At 46.1% G+C, this 25,345-nt stretch overlaps 1 protein-coding gene across 2 annotated transcripts in view; it reads right to left on the bottom strand.

The window, feature by feature from the left end:
* UBE2G1 (ubiquitin conjugating enzyme E2 G1) overlaps window positions 1-13,587 on the bottom strand; it is a 57,397-nt gene extending 43,810 nt beyond the window's left edge. The window contains exon 1 of one of the 2 annotated variants that reach the window (XM_088447030.1): window positions 13,340-13,587. Coding sequence is in view for 1 of the 2 variants with exons in the window: in XM_088447029.1 (XP_088303155.1) it covers window positions 13,340-13,571 (232 nt within the window). In the remaining variant the exon portion in view is untranslated. The remainder of the gene's footprint in view (window positions 1-13,339) is intronic. The other variant, XM_088447029.1, reaches the window with a different exon arrangement.
* Window positions 13,588-25,345: the final 11,758 nt, after the last annotated feature.

Here is a 25,345-nt window from a genome sequence, read left to right as displayed (position 1 = left end):
ACTGGAGCATTGTTTCAATGGGGAGGGGGATTCATGCGATCTTGAATACCACCGGGAATGAGTACCCGAACCTATTAAATTGGGCGTTCTGTAAACTCGAACTAGTGGATTTCTGCTTGCATCCAACTAAACTAGTGCTGCGATGTCAGTTGCGGCGTTGCAGTGTGTGCTAACAGCATTGAGCTCGTCACTTAAGTCAGAAAATGGCATTTACCACGACTAAACCCCTGGCACTAGGCGCAGTAAACTGCAGCTCCCAACATGAGTGTTGGGAGAGCGCTTTGGACAATTGAATAGCTACAGGCACTTAATCCTGGCGCTATTCAACATTGCATTCAATTGAAATCCCCCCAATGAGCTGTAAGGTACCAACCAATTTGTCCATGTCTGTATGTTTGACTAGTGGAGATTAGCAGAGACAGGAGGCCATGTTACTCAAATTTGGAAACTGTAAAAGAAACTGGCAATTTTGAAAATTCATCTGAGAGGCAGTCTCAGTACTCTTCTAGTGTACATCATCTGGTCCCCTATAGAGCAAGGCGAACATAGCACAAGTCAAAGTATATTCAGCTATAAACAAACAGGATACTCGGATACATAGCGTTCCCGCTAGGCTGTTTTAGCGGGGCGCGGCGCCCTGCCCTCTTTCTGGAAGGCAAAAAGCGCCCTGCCCTCCAGAAGGAGGGCAAAAGGCGCCCTGCCCTAACAGCCTGCGGGAACCGTCTTCACCCGTGGGTCACAGTGTCCCGCGGGTGAAGAAATGTGCGGTGACCCGGTCACCGCCGGAGAATAGACGCCAGGCGCATGCGCCCGGCATCTATTCTCCGTCTGCAGGGCTTGGGGGCTGCCCGGTGTGCACGTAAGTGCGGGGCACGCCCCCCCGGCGCGCGCACAGACATGCCCTCTCTAGCTCCGGTGCCCTGCCTCGCGCCGGAGCTAGAGGGAACACTAGATACAGACCTATTTTTTTTCACCCCCAAATGGGCTTTTCACTGGTATTTGAAGTTCACACCTTGGCACTGAGGGCCCGATTCAGACCCGCTCGCTAGATGCGTTCGTACGCTGCCAAAGTATGCAAATCCTGCGATCGCACAGCAAGTCATTAGCACGCCCACTATGTCTTGGCGTGCGATCGCGGTGTGTATTTAGACGCCCACATATACACGTTATCTCCAGGATGTGTATGCAACAATCAGTAACATCGAGTACCATCGGAAGCGATCAAAGACACTTGCGGCTGACCATACCCTACCATAAGCACTGCGAGTGCTTCAGTGTCCAAATCAACCATGTGACGTGTACAATGACACTGCGTCTTAATTATGCACGCCTCCGAAACGGCATTAAGATGCTCAGACACGCCTGCGTTCGCACCACCACTCCCCCGTTTTCATCGACCAACCCGTCACCACCCATAAATGCCTCATCCTGTCACTCAAGCTAGCGAGGCGTCTATGCACAAGGGGCTATCGCTTTGTGATCGCATGGAATGGTACGCGCACTGCGATATGTACGCATGCGCACATTGCAAACATCGGCAGGCTGCATGCAAACGCATCCTAGCGAGCGAGTCTGAATCGAAGGCCATTAGCCCTCTGATGGCAGAGGAGGTCAGGTACTCTTTGAGGTAGAAATGTAGTTTGCTACTCTGAAATACCCAAATAGTCTTTCAAGGTCCTGCATTACAGCAACATCGCTAGCAGACTGGATCCTGAATAGAAGCTACTGAGAATTTTGGACACTGCAATCTGGACTATAAAGCAGAGCACAAAGATGGTTAGGCAAAGATACAGTAAACTTGATCTCTTTGTGCTTCAATAAGTCTTTATTGCAGTGCATGAGGGATCACAGAGAATCTGAACTACATACAAGATGGGCTATGTGCTTTGACAACTACAATCTTTAGGGTTTAAAAAAAAAACAAAAAACAAACAACCAACAACATTAATTCTTCAAGATATTTATATACAGGCCTCATACAAGTATTTTAATAGATTAGTCATTCTGGAAATGGAGTATTCCATCTTTCCAGACAATCATTCCTGAGATGATCCTTCCATCACGTATCTTGAACCCTAAAGTTCAAAACTAAAAAACCTAATATACTGTAGCTTGTATGTAGAAGTATACCTACTCAAATATTTGGAAATAATCAGGGCTTGAAAAAAATTGGGAAGATCTAAGAAAGTTAAGGTAGCTTCATATACTTCCCTGGCAAAGGGGACTTAGGGCCATATTCAATTTGAGGCGCAAAGTCAGGTCGGACTTTTCACCATCATCGCCGTTTTTTCTGGGATAAAGTATCGGGTGTGTGCCCGCTTTATCCCAGTATTCAATTAGGATCCGGCGAAAACGGGACCCGGCGGAAAAATAAGTATGGAAAAGTCCAGGGAATTATCGGGAAATCATCCTGGAACCCCCCTAAAGATGTCCTGATATGGGGGATCACTATGGGTACCCCCGTTTTGGCTTGCGGAAGGTAAGTCGGGTTTTTAAATAGCAGTGGCAGGTGCATAAATGCCTCTGTGAAGAAGGGGTGAAGAAGAACGTTTTTTTTTTTTTAAAACTATGGCCATCAAATTTGGGGTACATGAAAATGGGTGCAAGCATATTTTAAGTCCCTTTTTTTAAATTCTTCAAAAATGCACCTGCCGCATTCTAGAAAACACCTGCCGCATACTTGGGGACCCCCCCAGGATCGATTTAGCTAGTTTAGAAGTTTGTCCCCCAATATATTTTTTTTCCCAAAAAATTAAAGTACCTTTTTACAGAGAATATTTTAAGAGGACATTACAAAGGCTGCAGGCTATTTTTTTTAGCCTGCACCACTAAATCCCAATTCTGGACTTTTTTTCGCCATGTATAACATGGTGAAAACTTATCCCCGTTTTTTAACAAAGACTTTTCGCACCTGCGAAGTCTTTGAAATTGAATATGGAGAGAAGTGAAACAGGCGAAAATGCCGTCATCGGCGATAAATTATCGCCGATGACGGCTTTTCGCAGCCTAATTGAATACCCCCTTAATGTGCTATCCTAGAACATTACCAATGTAGCAAACCGATCTCAATAGGAATATATAATTGAAGCACAATCTAATAAATTAATATTTTATTAAAGCCATTAACCACAGCTGTGAAAACCTCTCAACAGCAGAAGACATGTTTTGGACACAGATTACCCCTACATAAAATAGTGGGAGTGATCAATACAAACTAATATACACCTATTCAAACATATGTAAAGTAAATTAGAAGAAGAAAGCAATATTGGTGCATAGAAACACAGCAAAGCAGTGGTTTCCAACAGGTCATGTTTCGAGTATTTGGGTCTTTAGAAGCGGGTGGGATCATTATAACTCACCTGTATATGATTACAGAAATCTACAAAACATGACCTGTTGGTAATACTTGAGGCCTGGAGCTGAGAACCCCTGAGTATAAACTTAAAGTAGACCAATATAATGTTACTGTAATGTAAATTGTATTTTCCTATATTATGCTAGCTATCCAAGGAGTCTAAAGAGAACGTATTAAATAAACTGATCAAGAACAAAGCTCTTCCTACCAAACCTATTTAAGCTTCATAGGCAGAGAAGATATTAGACACGGTGATGCATATCTGCCAAGCTACCATTTAGGGACAGCATCCAAATATCTTCACAGCAAGACTGGATATATTTGCAGGCCTAGGACCTAACAGTTAGAAGAAGTAATGTGGTACCTCTATAAACCTACAAATCCTGGCCAATTCCTGGAAGAGGGGATTCAGTCATATTGCTGGGGGACAGAAAGCTGGGCGTTGATATACAGACGTCCAAATCCCACCGCCCGGCAATATGCCGACGCCGATATCCCGAAAGTGAACAGGACACCGACGCTGGCATCTCGAAGCGCTGGAATCCCAATCGTCCGGACAGGTAAGTAACTGCTCTGTCCCCAGGGGGGCGTTTTACATTTAGCCACCCCCGGGAGATTAGGGTTAGGCACCCCGGGGAGGGTTAGGCACCACTGGGGGAAGGTTAGGGTCAGGCACCCCCTGGGAGGGTTAGGGTTAGGGTGTGGGAAGGGGGGGGGGGTTGGGCACAACTGGGGGGAGGATAGGGTTAGGCACCCCCTGAGGGAGGTTTAGGGGGAGGTTAGGGTACTTACCTACAGCTGTCGGGATTCTGCACCAGGCGGGCTTCCAGTGTTGGGATTACAGCCGGCGACTATTCAGCCGCTGGCATATCATACAGATTCCCTGGAAGAGGAGTTACAGACAAGTGAAGCTCTTCCATTCTTCAACAAACCAAACTGAAGGCATCAGCAAGAAATGGTAAATAACAGTCACTGTTCAAGCATTTGAATCATTGACCACTTTGCATCTATGCACTCAAAATAAAATGCCCAATTATGACAATTAAGACCTAATTGATCACAAATCGTAACATTTGTGGGCACTAATGCTGGCCATACACGCTACAATTATCGGGGCAATCCGCCTGATATCGGCGGATCGCCCCGATAATTGTAGCGTGTGGGGAGGCAACCGAGGGTTACATATTGCTCGGTCGGGCATGCCGGATTGTCCAGCATGCCCGTCCGATGCGATATTTCCCGGTAAACTGTCGGCCGCATCGGGTAGTGTATGCCCAGCCGCGGTCGACAGACAGACATTTCCTGTGTTCCTTCCGTAGGGAAATGTCTCCTCCCCTGGGGGCGGAGCGCGGATGTCGGGCTGATACACAGAGAGAAATCTCACAGTGTATGCCGGCGACATCTGCGGCTGGCAGCCGGCCAGATAAAATGTCTGTCGGTCTGACAGGCATTTTATCTGGCCGTGTATGCCCAGCATTAGAATTCCACTGATCTCAATCAATTTGCTAAAAGAAGCGCAGATGTTGGTTAAAGTAGACAATAATTGCAGTTGGAAAATAAACACATCTGATCCTGTAATGCAGTTATTATGCAACTGCACTGATGGTGCAGTGTGATTTAGCCCAAGCTACAAGACCCTTCAGATCTGTCCATGTATGCCTAAATTTGATCAAATCTGTCGGCTTATTATTATTAGCTTCTATTTATACCTAGTGATCAAGCAGAATCTCCAAATCAGCACACTTATACCTCTTTTCCACCAAAAACCCAGGTCTGATTTACATTGCACCTCTGATCTGGGTTACTCCCAGGTCAGCCCTGTTCACACTGAACTCAGGTCTGCCCTGCTAAACCTGTGAGGTCATAAAAAGTGGGAGGTGAATGCTCCACAACCACCAATCCGCTCATTTTAGGCATTATCCAGGTCAGATAACCCGGGTTGAACCGTTTACACTGCACCATTACCTGGGTCCATCCTGGGTCCAACCCTGGTAGCTACCTGGGTTGGATTGCAAGGTCACTTGACCCAGGTTATTTTTCAGGGACCCTTTTACACTGAGCTGCGACCCGGATAGACCCAGCAAAAACCCAGGTTTTTGCTCTGGTGTAAAAGGGGTATTAAAGATTAAAAGGACTCTCCACTCTTACAACTTTAAGATCCACCTCTAGGTTTAACAGTGATTGGGTCAAAATTTAAAAAGAGGAGCATAATATTTTAGAGGAAAGGCAGCACACAATATTGGTTAGCTACTACCTCAGCTAAATGAAACGTCACCTTCCAAAATGTCAGTTTCTGTCACCTCTTTTTAAAATAATTTTAATACATCAATACAATTGTCAACAATATTAAAAGAAAACTAACAAACTGAAGAAAGATATTTTAATAAGAAAATGGCAGAGCATTTAAACAAAATAGAATCTATGTGGCATATTCAATTGAGCGCGAGGTTTAGCGAGGAAAAAAACCTTGTGCCCAATTTTGGATTACTGCAGATATGTGCGCTCCCGATACCCGCGGTATCCAATTAAAAAAGGTTGTCAGCTCTGAAAACCGCGTTAAAGTAACAAAGAAAAAAAAATAAAAAAATTACACTTACCTGTACGGGGGTCTCCGGTGGTCTCTGTGGCTTCCGATGGCCTCCCCTCAATCTTCTTAATGGGGAGGGGGCTACTGGGAGGCTCCAGAGAGTCACAAGGGCTGATGATTTAGTTCTCCCAGCACCCATTACGGGACACACACACACACACACACACCCCTTGACATACTTACCGCTGCTGCAGGAGAACTGGTCCCGACGCTGGATGCAAAAGACAGCACTAAGGAAGGTGATTATTACTGACTAATTAAGCTAATTGGAAACTTCCACTTGCTTCATTAGTCATTGGGAGGGGTGCTGCCAGGGTCCCAGAGCATTTCCCGACCCTTTTTTCCTAAAATTGTGGATTTTAGGAAAAATTGGTTGTGCTCTGGAGGAACGCAAAGAAAAACCTCCCGGCGCTCAAAATAGGAAAAAAAAACGCACCGAATTGAATACTGAATATTTTTTCTGGACACTGCTAGGCTATTATACACAAATGTAATACCAGGCATGTTTTCATAAATGCAGACTATACGACACTCAAGTTTAGGGAACCTATCTAACTAAACAGATTGCAGTGAGTTACCATATTAATAGCTAGTTTCCTTATCTACCTCCATCTCACTACAAGTTACCGTATATACTCGAGTATAAGTCGACCCAAATATAAGCCGAGGTACCTAATTTTACCACAAAAAACTGGGAAAACTTATTGACTCGAGAATAAGCCTAGGGTGGGAAATGCAGCAGCTACTGGTAGTAATACCCCCTCTGGTACTGTCCCCAGTAGTAATCCCCCCCTGGTAGTGCCCCCAGTAGTAATATCCCCCCCTGGTAGTGCCCCCAGTAGTAATATCCCCCCCTGGTAGTGCCCCCAGTAGTAATATCCCCCCCTGGTAGTGCCCCCAGTAGTAATATCCCCCCCTGGTAGTGCCCCCAGTAGTAATATCCCCCCCTGGTAGTGCCCCCAGTAGTAATATCCCCCCCTGGTAGTGCCCCCAGTAGTAATATCCCCCCCTGGTAGTGCCCCCAGTAGTAATATCCCCCCCTGGTAGTGCCCCCAGTAGTAATATCCCCCCCTGGTAGTGCCCCCAGTAGTAATATCCCCCCCTGGTAGTGCCCCCAGTAGTAATATCCCCCCCTGGTAGTGCCCCCAGTAGTAATATCCCCCCCTGGTAGTGCCCCCAGTAGTAATATCCCCCCCTGGTAGTGCCCCCAGTAGTAATATCCCCCCCTGGTAGTGCCCCCAGTAGCAATATCCCCCCCTGGTAGTGCCCCCAGTAGCAATATCCCCCCCTGGTAGTGCCCCCAGTAGCAATATCCCCCCTGGTAGTGCCCCCAGTAGCAATATCCCCCCCTGGTAGTGCCCCCAGTATTAATCCCCCCCCTGGTAGTGCCCCCAGTAGCAATATCCCCCCCAGGTAGTGCCCCCCAGTATTAATCCCCCCCCTGGTAGTGCCCCCAGTAGCAACATCCCCCCTGGTAGTGCCCCCAATATTAATCCCCCCCCCCTGGTAGTGCCCCCAGTAGCAATATCCCCCCCTGGTAGTGCCCCCAGTATTAACCCCCCCCTGGTAGTGCCCCCAGTAGCAACATCCCCCCCCCTGGTAGTTCCCCCATTATTAATCCCCCCTCTGGTAGTGCCCCCAGTAGCGATATCCCCCCATGGTAGTAGCCCCCCCAGTAGAAAGAAATGTAAAAAAACAAAAACAAAACACACTTACCTGTAACCCAGCTCCTGGTCCCGACGCTGCTACAGGCTCCTCCGCCGCTTTGCATAATGGGAGAGACGTCGTCATGACGACGTCTCTCCCATTACCCACTGCGGGAGCCGGAAGATGGCTCCCGCAGTGGGAGCAGCAGTAGCCAGCGGCTGCTGATTACACCAAACACATAGCTGCCGGCTCCGGCGGCTGTGTGTTTAGCAGTGTGTAGTGCTGACCGAACTCCGTCCGGTCAGCGCTACACACGCGGTGCAGCTGTGTCACAGTGACACAGTCTGCACCGCGGCCCGCATGGTACGCTACTCAGCAGCGTACCATGCGGGCATGACTCGAGTATAAGCCGAGGGGGTGCTTTTTCAGCACAAAAAATGTGCTGAAAAACTCGACTTATACTCGAGTATATACGGTATCCTGGTACAACATAATTTTACTTTATGAAAAAATAAAATCAAAACACCTAACATGCTAAGAGAATAACCATCAAGAACAATCTATACAGCCAGCACCACACTTGTCACAAGTAATATTTACTAAGTTTTAAAAGGAGACTACCATTTCAAATGCGTCATCCTGTTTTAGTGTACACATTGTATGTATGTACATACTGTACTGCCATCTGTTTCTTCACATTAGCAAGCTCAAGGTCTGAAATTTCCTTCTAAGGTGTAAATAACATGCACATGCCTCCTCACTGTAACAGCATCGTCCACTGGGTGACTATAGGTATGGAAACCTCTTTAGACAAACTAGCTGTGAAATCTATATACAAAAATACATGAAATGCAACTTAAAACTCTCTATAAAGATTAAAAAACACAGAATTGCAGCTACAGAGACAGCAGAACAAATATAAAAGGCTAAATGAACCAAGGTAAGAAGTAAATGCATTGTTTCCACTTTGGATAAAAGGGGATTTTTACAAGGTTGCAAACAATTAATGCAGGATATTTATTTCAAAGATTTCTTCATAACGCTTAATTTCCAAATATTGCACACTTGAAAGATAAAGTCTTCAATGCATAATGTATACCTCCACCTTAAAGAATAAAAATGCCAAAAGTAGAATGCCACAAATGTCAAGGGTGAGGGGGTGGGGGCATTTATTAGACACATTCACAGAGAATTTAAAGTGGCAAAATGTATTGTTTTGCACTTAATGCTGGGCATACACGGCCAGATAAAATGCCTGTCAGACCGACAGACATTTTATCTGGCCGGCTGCCAGTCGCAGATGTCGCCGGCATACACTGAGATTTCTCTCACAGTGTATTAGCCCTGACATCCGCACCCATACACTGTCCGATGCGGCCGACAGTTTACCGGGAAATATCGCATCGGACGGGCATGCTGGACAATCCGGCATGCCTGACCGAGCAAGATTTGACCCTCGGTCACCCCCCCCCCCACGCTACAATTATCGGGACGATCCGTCGATATCAGGCAGATCGCCCCAATAATTGTAGCGTGTATGGCCAGCATAAGTAACAATGCAGCTTTACAATTTTCAACTCCAGCTATCCACAGATCAAAACTGGGTACACACTATACGATGTATCGTACGATATATGTTGCTCCAACGTGGATCGGAACGATATATTGTACACATCGTATAGTGTGAATGTCCAATCTGTCTTTCACAATGGTTGTTTAATGCATCGTCCCATTTGCTGTTCTGCACGGCAGATGAGACGATGCAATGAATGACGCGGTGCTGTTACATGCAACACGTAACGATGCATCGCGCCACTGTGCACTTTATTGTGCATGGCGCGTGCAGTGTATCTTTACATCGCATTGTTAGATCACACGGTGTGTGCATAGCTTAACACACTAGAACGCTGTAAAGTTGAGATATGGTAGATTATTGTCCAGCTTGGCTAAAACTTACACAAACTCAGTTCAGTACTCACACCAAGCAATCACGTGTTTGTCAGTGTTGTCAAGCTTGTCAGTCTTTAGAAAATAATTCACAAGCATCACACTCCTTTAAGAGACCTCAGCAGAACAATATCAGTGTATGGTGGCAGTGTTATAGGAAAAGAGAAGGTGGTGAATATGATTAACATATAAATACAATGTGGATTTAATCAAGGTTCAAGTGACTATTACCCAAAATGCATTAGAATACAAACTAGAGAAGGAAGTTCAGAAATAATGTTCAATAAGATCATTTGATATGGGTAATATTTACGCCAGATTTAAAAACAAAAACTAACAGTATAAGCTAATTTGAAAATAGTGTAATAAACACTAACCCATAATGAGAACACACTCAATTTAACTTTATTTCATTGAAGTGCATATCATGGCAAATTCCTCCTATATCAGACATTACTTTGTACTACAGTTGATCCTGCACTTCCAGCTAGGAAACAAAGACTACTCCCTCACTTGCCTACGTTCCATTCCTCATATCAAGACACTGCCTTTGTCCTAACAGTCACAAAAGTGGACAGGTCACTGTCTCCCACCAAATCAACACAGTCCTTGCCTGCTGCTGTCAAGACGCCAACGATCCGAGCAGCTACTGTATGTTGTGAACAATCCAAAGATCCGATTGGCTAAACACAGAGAGCACTTATAGGGGCAGAAGATAAAGATTAAATGGAGCAAACAGTCAACTGGTCTTTAGCTTAAACATTATGTGGCTCTATAGAGTAAACCAATGTTTCCCAAACTCATCCCTTAAAGCACCCTAATGGTGCATACACACGATCAGATTTTTTCTTCAGATATGGACGATAACGATTTAAAAATCGTTCAGTCGTTCATATCTGATGAAAAATCGTTCATATCTGACATGCCTGAACGATGGACGATCAACGATGCGCGTTCCCGTTTGTCAGATAACGATATCTGACATCTGATGGGTTTGCAGTCAGACTTGGACGATTCCATTCATTTTAATGCAGTTAAAAATCGTTCAAATCGTTCAAAACTTTGGTCAAATCGTCCAAATCGTTCAGTCGTTCATCTGACAAGTCTGACAAATCTGACCGTGTGTACGCTCCATAAGGCTGAGTAGACACTACAACGGCAGATCTGTCAACAGGATAGTCCGCTATCCGAGTGGCCGATTGGTAAGCTATACACACTTACTAAACGGCCACACGATGTATCTGGCCTGACATCGCAGGCATTTAAATTTCCTCCCCCATAGAGATGTCAGTGTCTGCAGTGCATGAAGCCAGTGTACAGTAGATCTTTCGGCATTGGCTGCGCTGCAAGCCTGACCTGATATGTCTGTGCATGATGTCGTTCACAGACATATCAGGTGTAAACACCCACCGATGCACTCGCGATTTATGTTCCTCGATCAAATGAAAGATATCAACAAGTGTGTACCCAAAATAAAAAAGTCCATGTTTCAAGGGTATACATGTTTAAGAACAGGCAACTTATTTTGAATAAACCATCTATGCTCAAACATGTGTACTATTAAAACCTGGTCTGTTAGGGTGCCTTGAGGACCAAGCTTGGGAAACATTGGCGTAAATTGTTGGTTGAAACGTCATCCAGTGCATGGGGATTGTACTACCCTGATGAGAAATGTAAAGATATATATATGTTTATTACTGCTGCACACAATCTCCATTTAAAAGATTACATTCTTGGGCACAACGAAATGAAGAAAAAAAAAAAAAAAAAACTTTTATCGCAACAGATATGGCTACACACAAGGATAATTTATACGTGTCCTCGCACAATGTATTATTGTTAGCTAATTCCCAGTGTATTAATTAGATGACATTGCTTGATGTTGGTATGGGCAGTTTCTGTAATAGATCTTGGAAGAAAAAACAAAACAAAAAAAAAACACCTCAAAGTAGTAGAGTGATACCAAACAGTCAATATTTTGTGAATATATAATTGGCTGGACCAGTATAAAATAACATTACCTTTGCTATGGCTGTGCTTGCACATTAGCTGACTGTTCAACAATTGAATATTATTTCTTATCTCAAGTATGGTATTGAATTTTATTACTGTACAGTTCACTTCACTGTATGTATTAACTATGAGTCCAAGAGGAAATGTGAGAATTTACAATGATATGCTAAACATTCTGTTAGTACATTTCAAGCAAGGCCCTCTCAGCCCAACCTCCTCCTCCAAATAGAATACTTTATAAAGTGTTATTGAATTAAGTAATTTGCAAGTACATCACTCAATAAATACATAGCATGGTGTAATTTCCCGCACACCTACATGTTAAAAGCACAAGTCTGTTCATTAAATTTGTGCTACTTTTATAAATGCCCCCCAGTATATGTTCTTGTAGGTCCTGACTGCCAATTGAAGAAATCAGATCTTTTTCAGCATTACCTGTGAATCTGTTAGTATTAGAGGGTCAATGTAGGCTCCCAAAGTTTTGTTAACTATACTTCTGGTAGGTTAAATGATGCTACTCTGCTCCTGTCAGTCTCCCAGGCTAGTAATGTACATAGAAGATAATAATTATCATAGTGCACTGACAGCTGAGTACTGGACTGAAGTAGATAAATATAGACATTACCTCAGGGTAGAAGATTCAAATATCCATGGTCCCCGACTGGCTACACAGAGCTCAAGCACTGTAACTGCTCTATAACCATCGCAATGCTCAGTATCCATACAAAGGTGACTACACTTCTGTTATGGTGCGTACACATGGGACGATTAAAATGCTCAATATGAACGATACCGATCATATCATTAATATCATGCACTTTTTCCCCTTCCAACGACCTGCGATGCGTGGGCACGTATGGACGAAAACGATATTGTCCATCGCCCGTGCATGCAGGCCAACCAGGTCGATATCGACCAGGTTACTATAGGGACCCGCGATCGTTGGCCATCATTGGTGGTGTGCTAGATGATCGATCGTTATCAATCGTCCTGTGTGTATGCATCATTACATGTCTGCACTTTACGACATGTGTGCACCAGAGAAGCTGCCATACAACAACAATGGCCGCCCCCCCTATACCCTGTCTGTGCCGCTGCTGACCGCCCCCTGTCACTTTAAACCTGGCAGCACATGTAGCAACGGCGGCAGTGGCACTCTGCGAGGTCCCAGGGTGAAGGGTCGGAGCACAGCGGCGGCGGTCAGTCACTTTCAGCCAGGACCCCGGGCAATACCGGCCAGGCAGCCAGAGACAAAGGGGAGCGGAGCTGGGGAAGCCCCGGCATTGCACAACACGGAACCTTACCCTACTATAGGGTGCACCTGGGGGCGCAAGTTCCGTCACATCCACGCTGTGTGCAACACCCGGAGCTCCCACTCACAGCGCCGTACTGCCCACCCCACTAAAAAGGGGTACAGAGACACCCGCAGCCGGGTCACCCCGCAGGGGGAGCAGGGAGTATTATAGTGCTGATCCCTCTGTGCACTGTACTGGCCGGCTCCGGGACATGGGGGCACGAGCAGTAACACAGACACCAGGGCTGATGTATGCTGCCTGACCACAACAGCCCCCTCCCCCTCTCTATAGCAACACTGCCCCCTCCTCACCGCACAGCCAGGCTGCGGGGCTCCGACCCTCTCCCCCCTCCGCTTCTGCCTGGCTATGCTGGGACAGATAGAGAACATGGCAGCATGCATATAGCGGCTGAAACGGGGTGAAACTGGCGCAGTACCGTCGCTCTCCCCCCACCCCCCCTCTCCCTGTTGCCCCGGGAAGGGGACAGATTACCTGCAAGCTGTCTCCGCAGCAAGAGCGCGGACTGCGGCTCCGTCATGCTGTACCGATGTGAGTCAGTGACACTGGAGAGGGGGCAGCACAGCTGGTCCGAGCCGTCACCTCTGTCTCCCTCCCCGGCTCCTCTCACTATCTGTCTGTTCCCCTCACTCTGCGCTCTGGCCTCGGCGCGCCTGCGCAGTGACATCCCTTCCTTCGGTGCATGACCTACACACTGCGTGCACATGAGGGAGGAGGCGGCAGCTACGTGCGGCCATCTTGGGAAGGTCGGATTAAAGTAGACATTTTAGGAAGGTCATATATGTGTGCATCATGGGACAGCGAAAGAAAACATTGAAAGTACCGATATAACATTGTTTACAAAACATTGTTTATACCGCTTTTATACCTTAATTTCGGGGTCTTCCCCGGAGGTTGGAACAGGATTCCAAACCATATCAGACTCGGAATTTATCCGGCGCCGTTCACACCGCAGACAGGTCTGCAGTGAGCCGGCTCTTCCGACGTGGAAGTGGACGCTTGGAGATGACATAATCTCCAAGCACCACTGAAGCTGGCCATCGGCCGGCATGCGGCCTGCTCCAGGTCATCATGAACCGGATCACGCCGTTTACACTGCAGGTTTTCACAGGTCATTCCCGTATTAAACCCTGCAAGTTACCTTGGTTGGATGACTCGACCCGGGAATCCAACCCTCTCCCCTTTTACACCAAGGAGCTACCCGGGTTAACCCTGCAATAACCCGGGTTTTAGCTCTGGTGTAAAAGGGGTATTAGTCATAAACATTGTTTAGTCATAAAAATTGGTTCTCTGGAAGCGATGTTAACCGATGTTTCTAATTTTTTAAGTAATCTCTACTTAAACGTATAATAGGCTAATAAAAGTTATTTGAATACTATGGGGTCAATCCAATTAGGTGCGAGTTGCTATTTTCTCTTCGAATTCGCATAGCAAATTCATTTTGCAATGCAATCAGCAACTCGCTCTGAACCAGTCAGACTGAATTCGCATCTTTCCATTCGCACCTCCCTGAGGGCGAGAGATGGAAAGGAAAATCTTTTATTTCAAGGTTAACATGCCGGGACACTGTGCTGAACCCTTACACCCCCCCCCCCATCCCTAATGACTAATTAGGCAATTGGAAGTTTCCAATTAGCTTAATTAGTTCAATAATTACATGTCATTTTTTAGGGTAAAAAAAACTGACATCAAATTACCCCCAAATCAACTTTTTCATTAGTTTAGACACCCCAAATTTAATTACAATACTTTTTTTCATTTAAGAATAATTGTTTTTTTTTTTACATTTTTTAAGGTGCCCTCAAAGTACCACAAAATCACCTTTTTTCCTACTTTTGTTTTGCATTTTTCGTTTAATTCGTTTGAGATTAAACAAAAAAGTTTGATCTATATAATTTTCTTGCATTTAAAAAAAAAAAAGCACAAATCAACCATTTGAGACCATTTAAAAGCCTACAGTACTTCCCTAATGCACACAAACAGCCTTCTATATGGTCCTGCTAACAAAATTATCCATTTTGGGGGGTCCAGGAGGGTCTCCTCACTTTTTTATGCACTTCTCTCAAATCTCATTTGGCAGTCAATTCACAGCCCTCCTCTGCGAGTACTGCGAATAGGCATTTTGAATTGGATTGGAGAATTCTTGGGAGCGCACTTCGATGCGAAGTCTGCAAGTTTCCAGAAACAAACTCGCTACTCGCAATTTTGCACCTAATTCATACATGCCTACCCTCCCGAAAGTTGCGGGAGGCTCCCGATTTTAGGGGTAACCCCCCACACCCAAGGAAGGGTAGGCACTTCTCCTGCATTCTGACCACTTCCTAGTGAAGTGGGCAGAATAAGGAGAATTTTCTTGCGGACCGGCGGGTCCGCGAGTAGGGGGCTTGAACTAATGACGCTATTCTATGAGAATGGCGTCATTTGGCATTGCCCCTTATTTAAATATGTGACGTTCGTGCCAAATTGGCGTCAGGGGGTGGGGCTTAATGACACAATCCATCCTCCTCTGCCCCCAGCTCCGCCCACCTGCTTCTCCCTGGGCTTCACCCGGGGAGGAGAAGTCAAATGTCGGCAAGTATGACCTAATTGGATTGACCCCTAAGTCTATCTACATGGAGGCTCACAGTATAATTTAATATTTTTTGTTCTTCACTCTTCCAGAATTTGTTCTCTCTCTCTTTTCTCCACTTTCAACCTAAAGGCCAGTACACACTAGAGTTTAGTGTGTACCGGCCTTTAGGTTGAGAATGGAGAAAAGAGAAAAAAATTAAAGAGGAGGCTCAGGCTGAAAGTGACTAGACGATGCAACCGGCGGGGTGCTGTGCGTACACACTTGCCGATGTCGGCAGCAATGAAGCAAAGGCGGGGCCATGTTGCAGTCGGGAGTGCACATCATCAGAGTCATAGCGGTTACACTCTAGATGATGTGCCTAGTGTGTACGCAATGGTAGTCTGTGGGCCTGATGCTGAGCTTGGCGTAATGCCGATTTTTACGCAAATCATGCAACTTTGTCATTGTGCATACATATAAGCCGCACTGCGCACGCACAGCGATTGTTTTGTGATAGTGCATACACAGAGGACCTATTCGCAGAGTGAGTGACAGGTAGCGTTTGAGGGAGGTAACGGGGGTTAGCAAAATACAGGATTGTCTTAGCCTTTAAATGCCGTTACATGGGCGTGCATAAATTAGCCACTGCGATCTCCTTCGCAGCATGAGACCTCTCAGCATATGGGATGCCGGCGCTCAGAATTCCGGCGGTCAGAATCCCAATGCCGGCATCCCAACAGGGTTAGGAAACCGACACCTGCCAGTCGGTACCCTAACCCTACCTCTAAACATAATCTCCCCAGCAGCCTAACCCTAATCCTCCCCCTAGTGTTTAACCCTAAACCCTAACCCGCCCCCTAACCCCAATACTTACCATTGGGATGTCGGCGGTCAGGAAGCTGGCACCAGGATTCTGATTGGTGTCTGGATTCCGGTGCATGCATTCTGAGCGCCAGCATCCCGACAGTCGAATACTAACTACATCCCATCAGGAAAGCCTCTGTATTTGAGGCAGGATACACCTGCCGCAAGGGCTGCATGGTTGCTCTATGTGCGTCAATGTTACCGAAATCAGTGGCGGATCCAAGGGGGGGGCGATTGGAGCGATTGCCCCCCCTAGCACAGTTTGCTGTGCTGCATCATTCAGAGGAGAGAGATGATAAAGGCTGTGCTGTGCTGTGATTGGAGCTGTGTAAGTGCGCTCCCGTCTCCCAGTCAGGGGGATGTGTCAGTGACAGGCTGTCACCCGGGAGCCGGGGAGGAAGAGATAACAGCCGGCTCCTCACACCCTGTGATCAGCTGTTTAGGCCACCCCAGTGATCAGCTGTGTGGTCTAAACAGACCACACGCTGATCACTGATAAAAAAAAACAACAACAACTTACCTCTGTCCAGGGACCAAAGATCGGGGCTCCTGTGATGTCCTCCCTCCAGTCAGTTGGTCTCCCGGCTCCTGCACTGTGGTCCTGGTCAGCTGCTACATTAAACAGCTGACCGGGTCACAGTGCAGGATGGGAGAGCGGCTGACTGAAGCCCGGAGGGAGAACATCAACGGAGCAGCAGAGGTAAGTGAAAGTAAGGGGGGAGGGGTCATGCGGGGGGGGGAGGGGTTGCCACGAGGGGAGGTCGTGGGGGAGGGGGGGTACTTAAACATATATTGATTGTAAAAATCAATGTGGCCAAGAAAAACAACCATGTGAAGGGGAGGAGCTGGGACATAAAAGGGGAGGTGCCAGTACAGGAAAGAGGAGGAGTCAGAATTAATCATTAACTCGCCCCCCTAATAGAGCAGTCTAGATCCGCCCCTGACCGATATCGGATGCAGATGAGAAGGCAGAGCTGGGTGTCCCTGTGTTTGGTAAGCTTTGGAACTATTAACTTATTTCTGCAGCTGTTGTCCGTGCGAAACCGCAAGTAGCGTCCATCTCTGAATTAGGCCCTGTATCACCACACACACACTGCCTCAAGTCCTCCCTCTCTCTCAGCTCCTCATCAATGATGTCACTCCAGAGACTGACACTCAGGCACCGCTGGGTCTGTCATGCAGAGCACAGTGAGTGCCTGACACTAGGGATGGCCATTCAAAATCATCGATGGTTTATGGCCAATGTTGAATGTTTTTGCATTGATGAGGAATAACCAGATGGTTTCCCTCCATCGATGTAAAAGCATAACCAAATGTTTTTGTTTGTTTTTTTTACCAAGTGCCTGGACACTGAGCATAGCTCCGCCCACCAGCACCCACGAAGCCCCATTCCCATGTTCTGATTGGCCTACGGGCCAGTCAGTAAAAGACAGGGATGACCATCAACTGGTGAAATCATCGATGGTCATCCAGTGAATAGATTGTAACCATCCTATTTTACCATCGACTGTAACCAGGGCTGGCCCGAGTCAAATTTTTTTGGTAAGCAAATATATATTTCGGCGCCCCTGTAGTACTTTCACGCTATAAAGGTGAAAAAAAACTACATTTGAAAAAAAAATGAATAACACAATACTGAATAGCATATAACAGAACACAAGGACTGTAACTTATGCAGAAGACAAAAAATAATTTTCACAATTGGGAATTCACATAGACTACTAAAATTACAGACATCACATGTCAGTTCCATAAGGCAAGTCATTTTGGCTTATGCTAGTAGGCAGACCACAGCTGTTGTTCTGTGGCTGGCATTTACATAGGTTACGACAATGAATGTGCATGCTCTTTATTGTGCAGAATAAGAGAAAATATTTTAGTGGCATACAGAAAAATATAACTCCAGGAAGAAAATCATGTAAGGTATACAGCTATCTCCTCTGGAATGTTAGCTTGTTTTGTTATTTTTTGGTTGTGAGAATATATTATTGGCAATAATAATATACGCTCACCAACAAAAAAAAAAAAACAAATTAACCTGGCTGAAGCAAAAGGCCATCTAATTCATAAGAACTGACAGGAGATGAACTCTGGTCCTGATTCAGACCCGGTCGCAAGCGCTGTGCGCTCGCAACCGGGTCGATGGTGGGCCAGTGTGCATGCGCACGACCCAGATAGCGATGGGCACTCTGTCGCTCCGGGTCTCGCAACAAAGGGGGCGAGCTGTCGATGTTGAGTGACAGCTCGCCCCTTTTGGTGGGTGGGCCGGGGGAGTGGCTGCCCAAACGGAGGCATTCCCATGTGAACGCCTCCGTTTGGGGGCGGCCCCACTGACATTATGAGTGATGTCAGTGGGAGAGATTTCGGCTCTGTTAGAGCCAAAATCTCTCTGGGGCTTGCGGCAACGAGACCTTACAACAAGGGTCTCATCGCAAGCCCGATGGTTGCGATGGTCTTGACCATCGTGACCACCCACAGCTATAGCTGTGGGTGGTCACCTATAGCTATGCGAGCGGCCAGGAGGCCGTTCTAAAAAAAAAAAGACCGGCCCTGATTCAGAGCGAGCGCTCTGTCAGGGCGACCTGCTCTGAATCAGGGCCTCTGTCCACCATTTTTTTTGGGAGGAGTTAGAAGGACTAGGAGGGTGATGGCGATAGCTGTCAGCGCCGCCCCTAGCAGATGCGGTCTCCTTCAGACTGGACCCGGGACCCGTGGTCGCATTTTTATTTTCAAAGTTCAGACTCACTCAAGAGTCAGGACTTACTTGCTTTTTTTTTCTCGAAGCCTGCTGCCTGCTGCAGCTGGCAGATCTCCAAGTCCTCAGGTCCGGCCCCAGGACGGAGTGTTGGTGTCCTCTCCAACGCCTGCCAGCCGCCGCAGGGGTACAGTCAGGGTTAGGTCCCGTGCGGCCAGTGCCAGCCTTCATTGTGCACTGTGATGAGTGCGATGTGACGTCATGACGTCACGTTGCCCGGCCTATCCGCCCACCAATACAAAGCAAAGGAGTCGTGGCCGCGGCCGAGGCACGCCCCCAATAACAGAATAGCGTGGTGCAGTCAGCTGTGTCACATTGACAGAGTCTGACTGTCACCTGCCTTCAATATGCATGTTGCTGGCCACGGCCGGGTGAGGACGCCCTAATTTGTTGCATAACCAGTGTATATGTAGACCCGGCCCTGATTGTAACCATCGATGGTTACACCACCAATGGCCATCCCTACCTGACACTGGGCCTGATTCAGCAAGGAACGCAGTTGCTAATATGCACGCAATCGGTTGATTAACTCGCACTGCGCATGCATTTGTTGAAGCTGGTTTAGTGGTTTAAAAATAAGAATCTGCACGACGCCATTTTGCGAATGGCCGTCCAGCGCCATTTTAGAGAAACTCACACTTAAGTACATACGGCGAAGCTATTATTAGCATCATGTGATCGCATATTATTAGCATTATGCGAACGCATATCTCCCCATATCCCATATACACATTAAATACGCACATTAGCGAATGGATAATATCCTGCATGTGAACGCTGTTTATTAGCTGCATGCGTACACATCTGCCCCAAGTTAAAAGTCCTCACTACATAAATCTAACTAGCGTCTTTTCCCAAACCCCTAATACTTACACACTGCACACTCAAGTAAAAGGTTCCATAGCTTCAAAGTGTAATATTCAAAGTTTATTCAGTTATTACTAACGTTGTGAAATAAAGATTATTTGATATCTAAGGTTTAGCACATGATAAGCCAACCATGTTTGGTAGCGTACTGATCTACTCTGTCTCAACAGCTTTCCGGTGTCATCGGTGAGAAGATCGCAACATGCATTTGCAATTTATGGACTGTAGAGTGATAAAACACCAAAATGTACTTTGTAATGTTAGCAGCTTAGATTTACATGCGGCGGGAAAAAGCAGACAAAAGGCTGTCGGAGGCTGATCTGTGTCCATTTGAATCGACCTGTTAAATGTCCTGTAACAGATGCACCCGCACTGGGAACCAATGGAACCATGCCAAACTCTTCTATTGTGTTGCTGATCCCTGTAAGGGTATAAATGTGCGTACCGACTCCAATCTGGAGTCTTCTTGCCGATGCTGATGACGGAGGTCTCTTGTTGATGCCGGTAACTGGTCCCAGTGCGCGTGCGTATGTATAACTGTACCTTGGGTCTGTATAATTTCTTTGCGTTAAATTGTCTTTAGATCACAGCGTGTAACCTACTGTTTTTATGTTGAGTAATATACTTTGTGCTTTGGAAACACATTTCAATGTCTGAAGGCTTTTATTTTACTGTATGACTGCGTACGCAAATAGCGTCAATTCTAGGAGGTATAGGCAGGATTTAGAAGGTATAGGCAGGAGCGTATAGAGGTTTAAATCCAGTATCCTTAGTATGCATTGTGTGCGCGTGCGCGAGCCAGACTCTGAGGTCAGAACTGCGTATGCAGACGCATGACAGAGTGATTGACAGGAAGTGCCATGTGTGGGTGGTGACGTGGGGCTGTGCAAACACAGGTGTGCTACTGCGTCAACGCTGTTGCATGGGGGTGCATAAATTATCCACTATGCCAGACGCCTCCTGAGGTCTCATAGCGTGCACAGAAGTTAGCAATTCCTGAGTAGTGAGGTCTGGGCTTAACTATGCGTCTGAGTCCGATGTTACTCGATATTACCGATTGTTTTGCTATGTTGGCTAAGTGTACGCATGTGAATAAGAGGGGGTGGGCATTCTTATGTCAGGCTGCGTTCGCAATGTGAATGCACACATTTAAATAGCACCGCTGATATTAGCAACTGCGGTGTGTGCGTATAAGCAGAATTGCGATCCGTAGTGAATCACGCCCACTGTCACTCACTGCTGAATTACCAATAGCTGCAGCAGCCATCCACCCCAGCAACCAGTGACTCACTGAGAACAGCAAGGGGTGGGGGCTAGTGAGCCAGGGGTGGGGCTGTCCTATGTGCTGCTGCTGAATGGCTGATGAAAGCAGTGACAGCACCACACAGTGGGCGGGATGCAGCAAGAGGAGAAATGCAGTCAAACCCCCAAAATGCGGGTTTTAACGCATTTATCATATGCAGGGGAGCCGAGAGGGGGGAGAGCGAGTACAAATTATCCAAGACCGGGCTTCCTGAGGGGCCCATCAAAAGGTGTCAAAAGGTGTCTGGTTTTTACTCAATCCTCATTAGTATGTGCAGCAGGTAAGTAATATATACGTATATTCCCCTCAAGGAAATGATTTCACCTGGATACAGGTATAGGCGTTCCCCAAAAGGTTTCTTTGTATATTCCAACGGCACAATTCTTTAAAGGTACAGTACTAAGTCCAGAGATCCAGTAGTTTAAAAAAATAGGTATTTTTATTCCACAGAAAATATCTTCACGTAAACCAATATCATCGCAAAATATGGGTATTTTATTCCAAATCCAATCCAAAAACTAAAAACATTATTTAAAAATAGAGTAAAAATAGTAATAATGATCCCCAGATTGGGTCCTCCCAAAAGTATGGTCTTAAGGGTCTAACCTATCCTTCTCACCCAGAATGAGTTAGAATCAGAAAGCCTTGTTAGATGGAAAAAAAAAACCCATAGATCCACACAAATGGAGGGTCCCTTTCCACCACCAACGCATTTCTGACCAATAGGGTCCTTCCTCAGGGTGTATAGGGACCATCCATATGTCTGCTTATATACCTACCATCTGAATTAACAGACTAAGGACCTCATTCAGACCCAGTCGCAAGCACTGCGCGCTCGCAACCGGGTCGATGTTAAGGCCCTGCGCACACGCAGCGGCCGCACTGCGTGTGCGCAAGGCCCGGAGCGAGAGAGAAACTCTCTTGCTCCTGAGCTCACTACAAAAGGGCCGGCTGTCGATGTTGATCGACAGCTCGGCCCGTTTTGTAGGCAGGACGGGGGGGTGGCTACACAAATGGAGGAGTTCCCAAGCGAACGCCTGCAGTTTTGTGGGCGGCCGCACTGACATCAGCAGTGTTGTCAGTGGGGAGCTTCCTGCTTGATCAGAGCAGGAAACTCTCTGGGGCTTGCGGTTGCCAAGACCCAACCTTAGGGTCTCGTCGCAAGCTCCGATGGTCGCGATGGTCTTGACCATCGCGTCCATCAACCTGATCGGTCGCTAAGCTGTGGGTGGTAACCCACAGCTTAGCTAAGCGACCAAGAGGCCGTACTAAAAAAAGAAGTGTCTGCCCTCATTCAGAGAGAGCGATCGCTTCTTGCGACCGCCTCTGAATGAGGGCCTAAGTGCTCTATTTATTAACATTATCTTTACTGAAATAAAGTGAAAAATGGCAGTTGCGTGGGGGGAGCGATCGTGGGAGGGGGAGCGGCATACGGTCAGCGCATGCGTGGCAGCTTGTCACTGTATTTTTTCTGAAAAATACAGTGATAAGGCTGCGGAGGGGATTTGCAGGGACAGAGCTTTATCGCAAGCTCTGTCCTTGCAAGGGATTTTTAATAAATCCCTGTGATTTTGCCTGAATTCGCAATGCGATTTCAGTCGGTAATTTCACACTACAATCTGCATTTTAATGCGGATTGGAGTAAATAGAGCCCATAGGGAGGAGCTAGACACCGGTACCCAGAAAACCTGGATCATACATAATTATATAACATCAAATAACCACCACTTCAACTGGCTTAAAAGTATTCCGAATAATCAGTTCCAGTGGATCAGGCGTAACTGTACGGATATTATTACATATGAGGAACAAGCAGTTCTGTTAGAGAATCAATTTCGCCTGAAGGGTTACGATATGAAAATAGTTGAAAAGGCAAAAAAGAGAGGAGCAGCATAGACAGACTTGGGATTTTATCTAAAACTAAGGAAGACTGTAACAAGTCAAAGTGAACATAAAGTTCCGTTTGTGACCCAATTTAATAGCCAGTAATAGGCAATTGGAGAAAATTCTTTTGAAACATTGGGGTGTACTCACTAATGACCCCCTCTTACGAAAACATATAGATACACATCCTGAGTTTGTATATTGCAAAGCACGTAAACTTAAGGATAATATAGTGAGGAGTGCTATTAATACACCAGGAATAAGGGGTAATATATTATTTAAGTGTTTCTACCATTGTGGTTCTTGTAGCCTGTGCAAATTATGTAAAAGTAAGGAAGCTAAAATCACACAATTCAGGTCTACACAAACGGGCAGAACCTTTGCGATTGATAATTTTATTACCTGCAACACCGAATACTGCATATATTTACTGGAGTGCTCCTGTGGGAGCCAGAATGTTGGTAAAACCACTAGAATGCTTAAAGAGAGGCTTGCGGAACATGCGCGTAATATTAAGAAAGGTCTGTTGACACAATGTTTCTTCACATTTCAAACATGTTCATCAATGTGATATTACCAACGTCGGCATGCATCAGAAGAGAGGTGGGATGCATTGCATCCCAAATGCGATACGTCATGCATCCCGCCCAAGGTCACAAAAAATAAAAACATTATAACATTGTTTGATAATGAGTAACATAGTTGGACTATTATGCGGTTGTGACAGACTAAAACTAGGTACACGCTAGCAGATAAATTGTCTGAAGAATTGATTGGCCAATATATTGTGTGCTCATCGGCCAGTGTGTACCAGAGATATGTCTGTGAACGACGTAGTTCACAGACATATCGCATCATCTGTGCTGCACAGCCGATGGCAGATATATCTGTCCATCATGCTGTGTGTACGGGCGGTTGGCCGACCGCCTGTACACTTGCAGCACCGGCTGTGGGGAGGGGAGGGGGGCCAGATGACAGATGATGGTTGTTCAGTATTTATGGACATCCATCACCTGCATATATATCAGTCGATCTGCAGATATATCTTTAAGGGGTCTATTTACTAAGCAGTGTTATGAGACAGAGTGACAGGTGATAAGTCTGTGATAACTCTTCTGGGCAGTTCCCCATGCAGGGGAGTAGCGAGGGTGGTTCCAGTGGAGTAGGAGCACCAAAATGGACATAGGGCGCCATCCAGGGTTCTGGAATTCCTGGAGTGCTACATAGTATGACGGCCGCCTGTTAGTTTTATTTTGTTTTTTTTGCTCTATATTCTAAATAAGTTACGGATCTGAAATCTGTTTCTACATTTCATGCTCCCTCAAGCTGCCCAGATTGCCTCCCCTCCGGCCCTCCCTCCTCTATGATCATCTTCTATATGATCATCTCCTATCAGATTGATTACATTCACTTCTCACCGCTTTAATTCCATCCCCTCTCTACACTGTGATCGACTCTTTGCCCCTCCCCTCTCCTTTCTTATTGGCTTCTGTCACTACCCCTCTCCTCTCCTTTTCTAATTGGCCTCTGTCACTGGCCCTCTCATATCTGTACTTTCCTCTCCCCTCTCCTCTTTGATCCCCTCCCTCCTTCTCTCCTCATTCTGTGCTTCAATGGACATAAAAGTGACACATCTGAGGTAAAATCCTAATCTTCAAGAATAAGGTATGAGTTTAAAAAAAGTAGGGATGTGCAGGCTCGGATAGGTTCGAGTTTGCACGTGGAGTTCGGATTTTTCCCTCCAGAAAAACGGAACTCAGAACGAGGCAAAACGTCATCTTACATGGACGAACATCATCATTCCTGGTCTTTTGTCCAGGAATGATGATGTTCGTCCATGTAAGGTGACGTTTTGCCTCGTTCTGAGTTCCGTTTTTTTGGAGGGAAAAATCCGAACTCCACGTGCAAACTCGAACCTATCCGAGCCTGCACATCCCTAAAAAAAAGTCACTCCTCTGCTATTTAAAGTAATGGTGGTGTTCTCAGGCATGACCACACAGTGTTATTTGAAAGGTCTTTTAAAAAATATTAGGAGATCTGGAATAATAATAATGGTGGTAGACAGAACATGGTTAGTAATACATTAATATAGGTGCAATGTATATTTGTGAAGTAGGAGCATAGCTGAGAAAGGAGCTTCCCATAGGTGTTCCCACTCCAGTGATAGCTGTTTGGGGCAGTAATTGCGTAATAAGCTGTGCACCCTGTGGAATCTCACTGTAGCACATGTATTCTATCAATTTAAGTTAAATGATC

This window comes from Taudactylus pleione, unplaced genomic scaffold (assembly GCF_031769625.1).
Source record: "Taudactylus pleione unplaced genomic scaffold, aTauple2 ptg000411l, whole genome shotgun sequence".
NCBI classification, from domain to species: Eukaryota; Metazoa; Chordata; class Amphibia; order Anura; family Myobatrachidae; genus Taudactylus; species Taudactylus pleione.
Note: the sequence above shows the minus strand (reverse complement) of the source record. Positions and strands in the feature narration are given on the sequence as shown.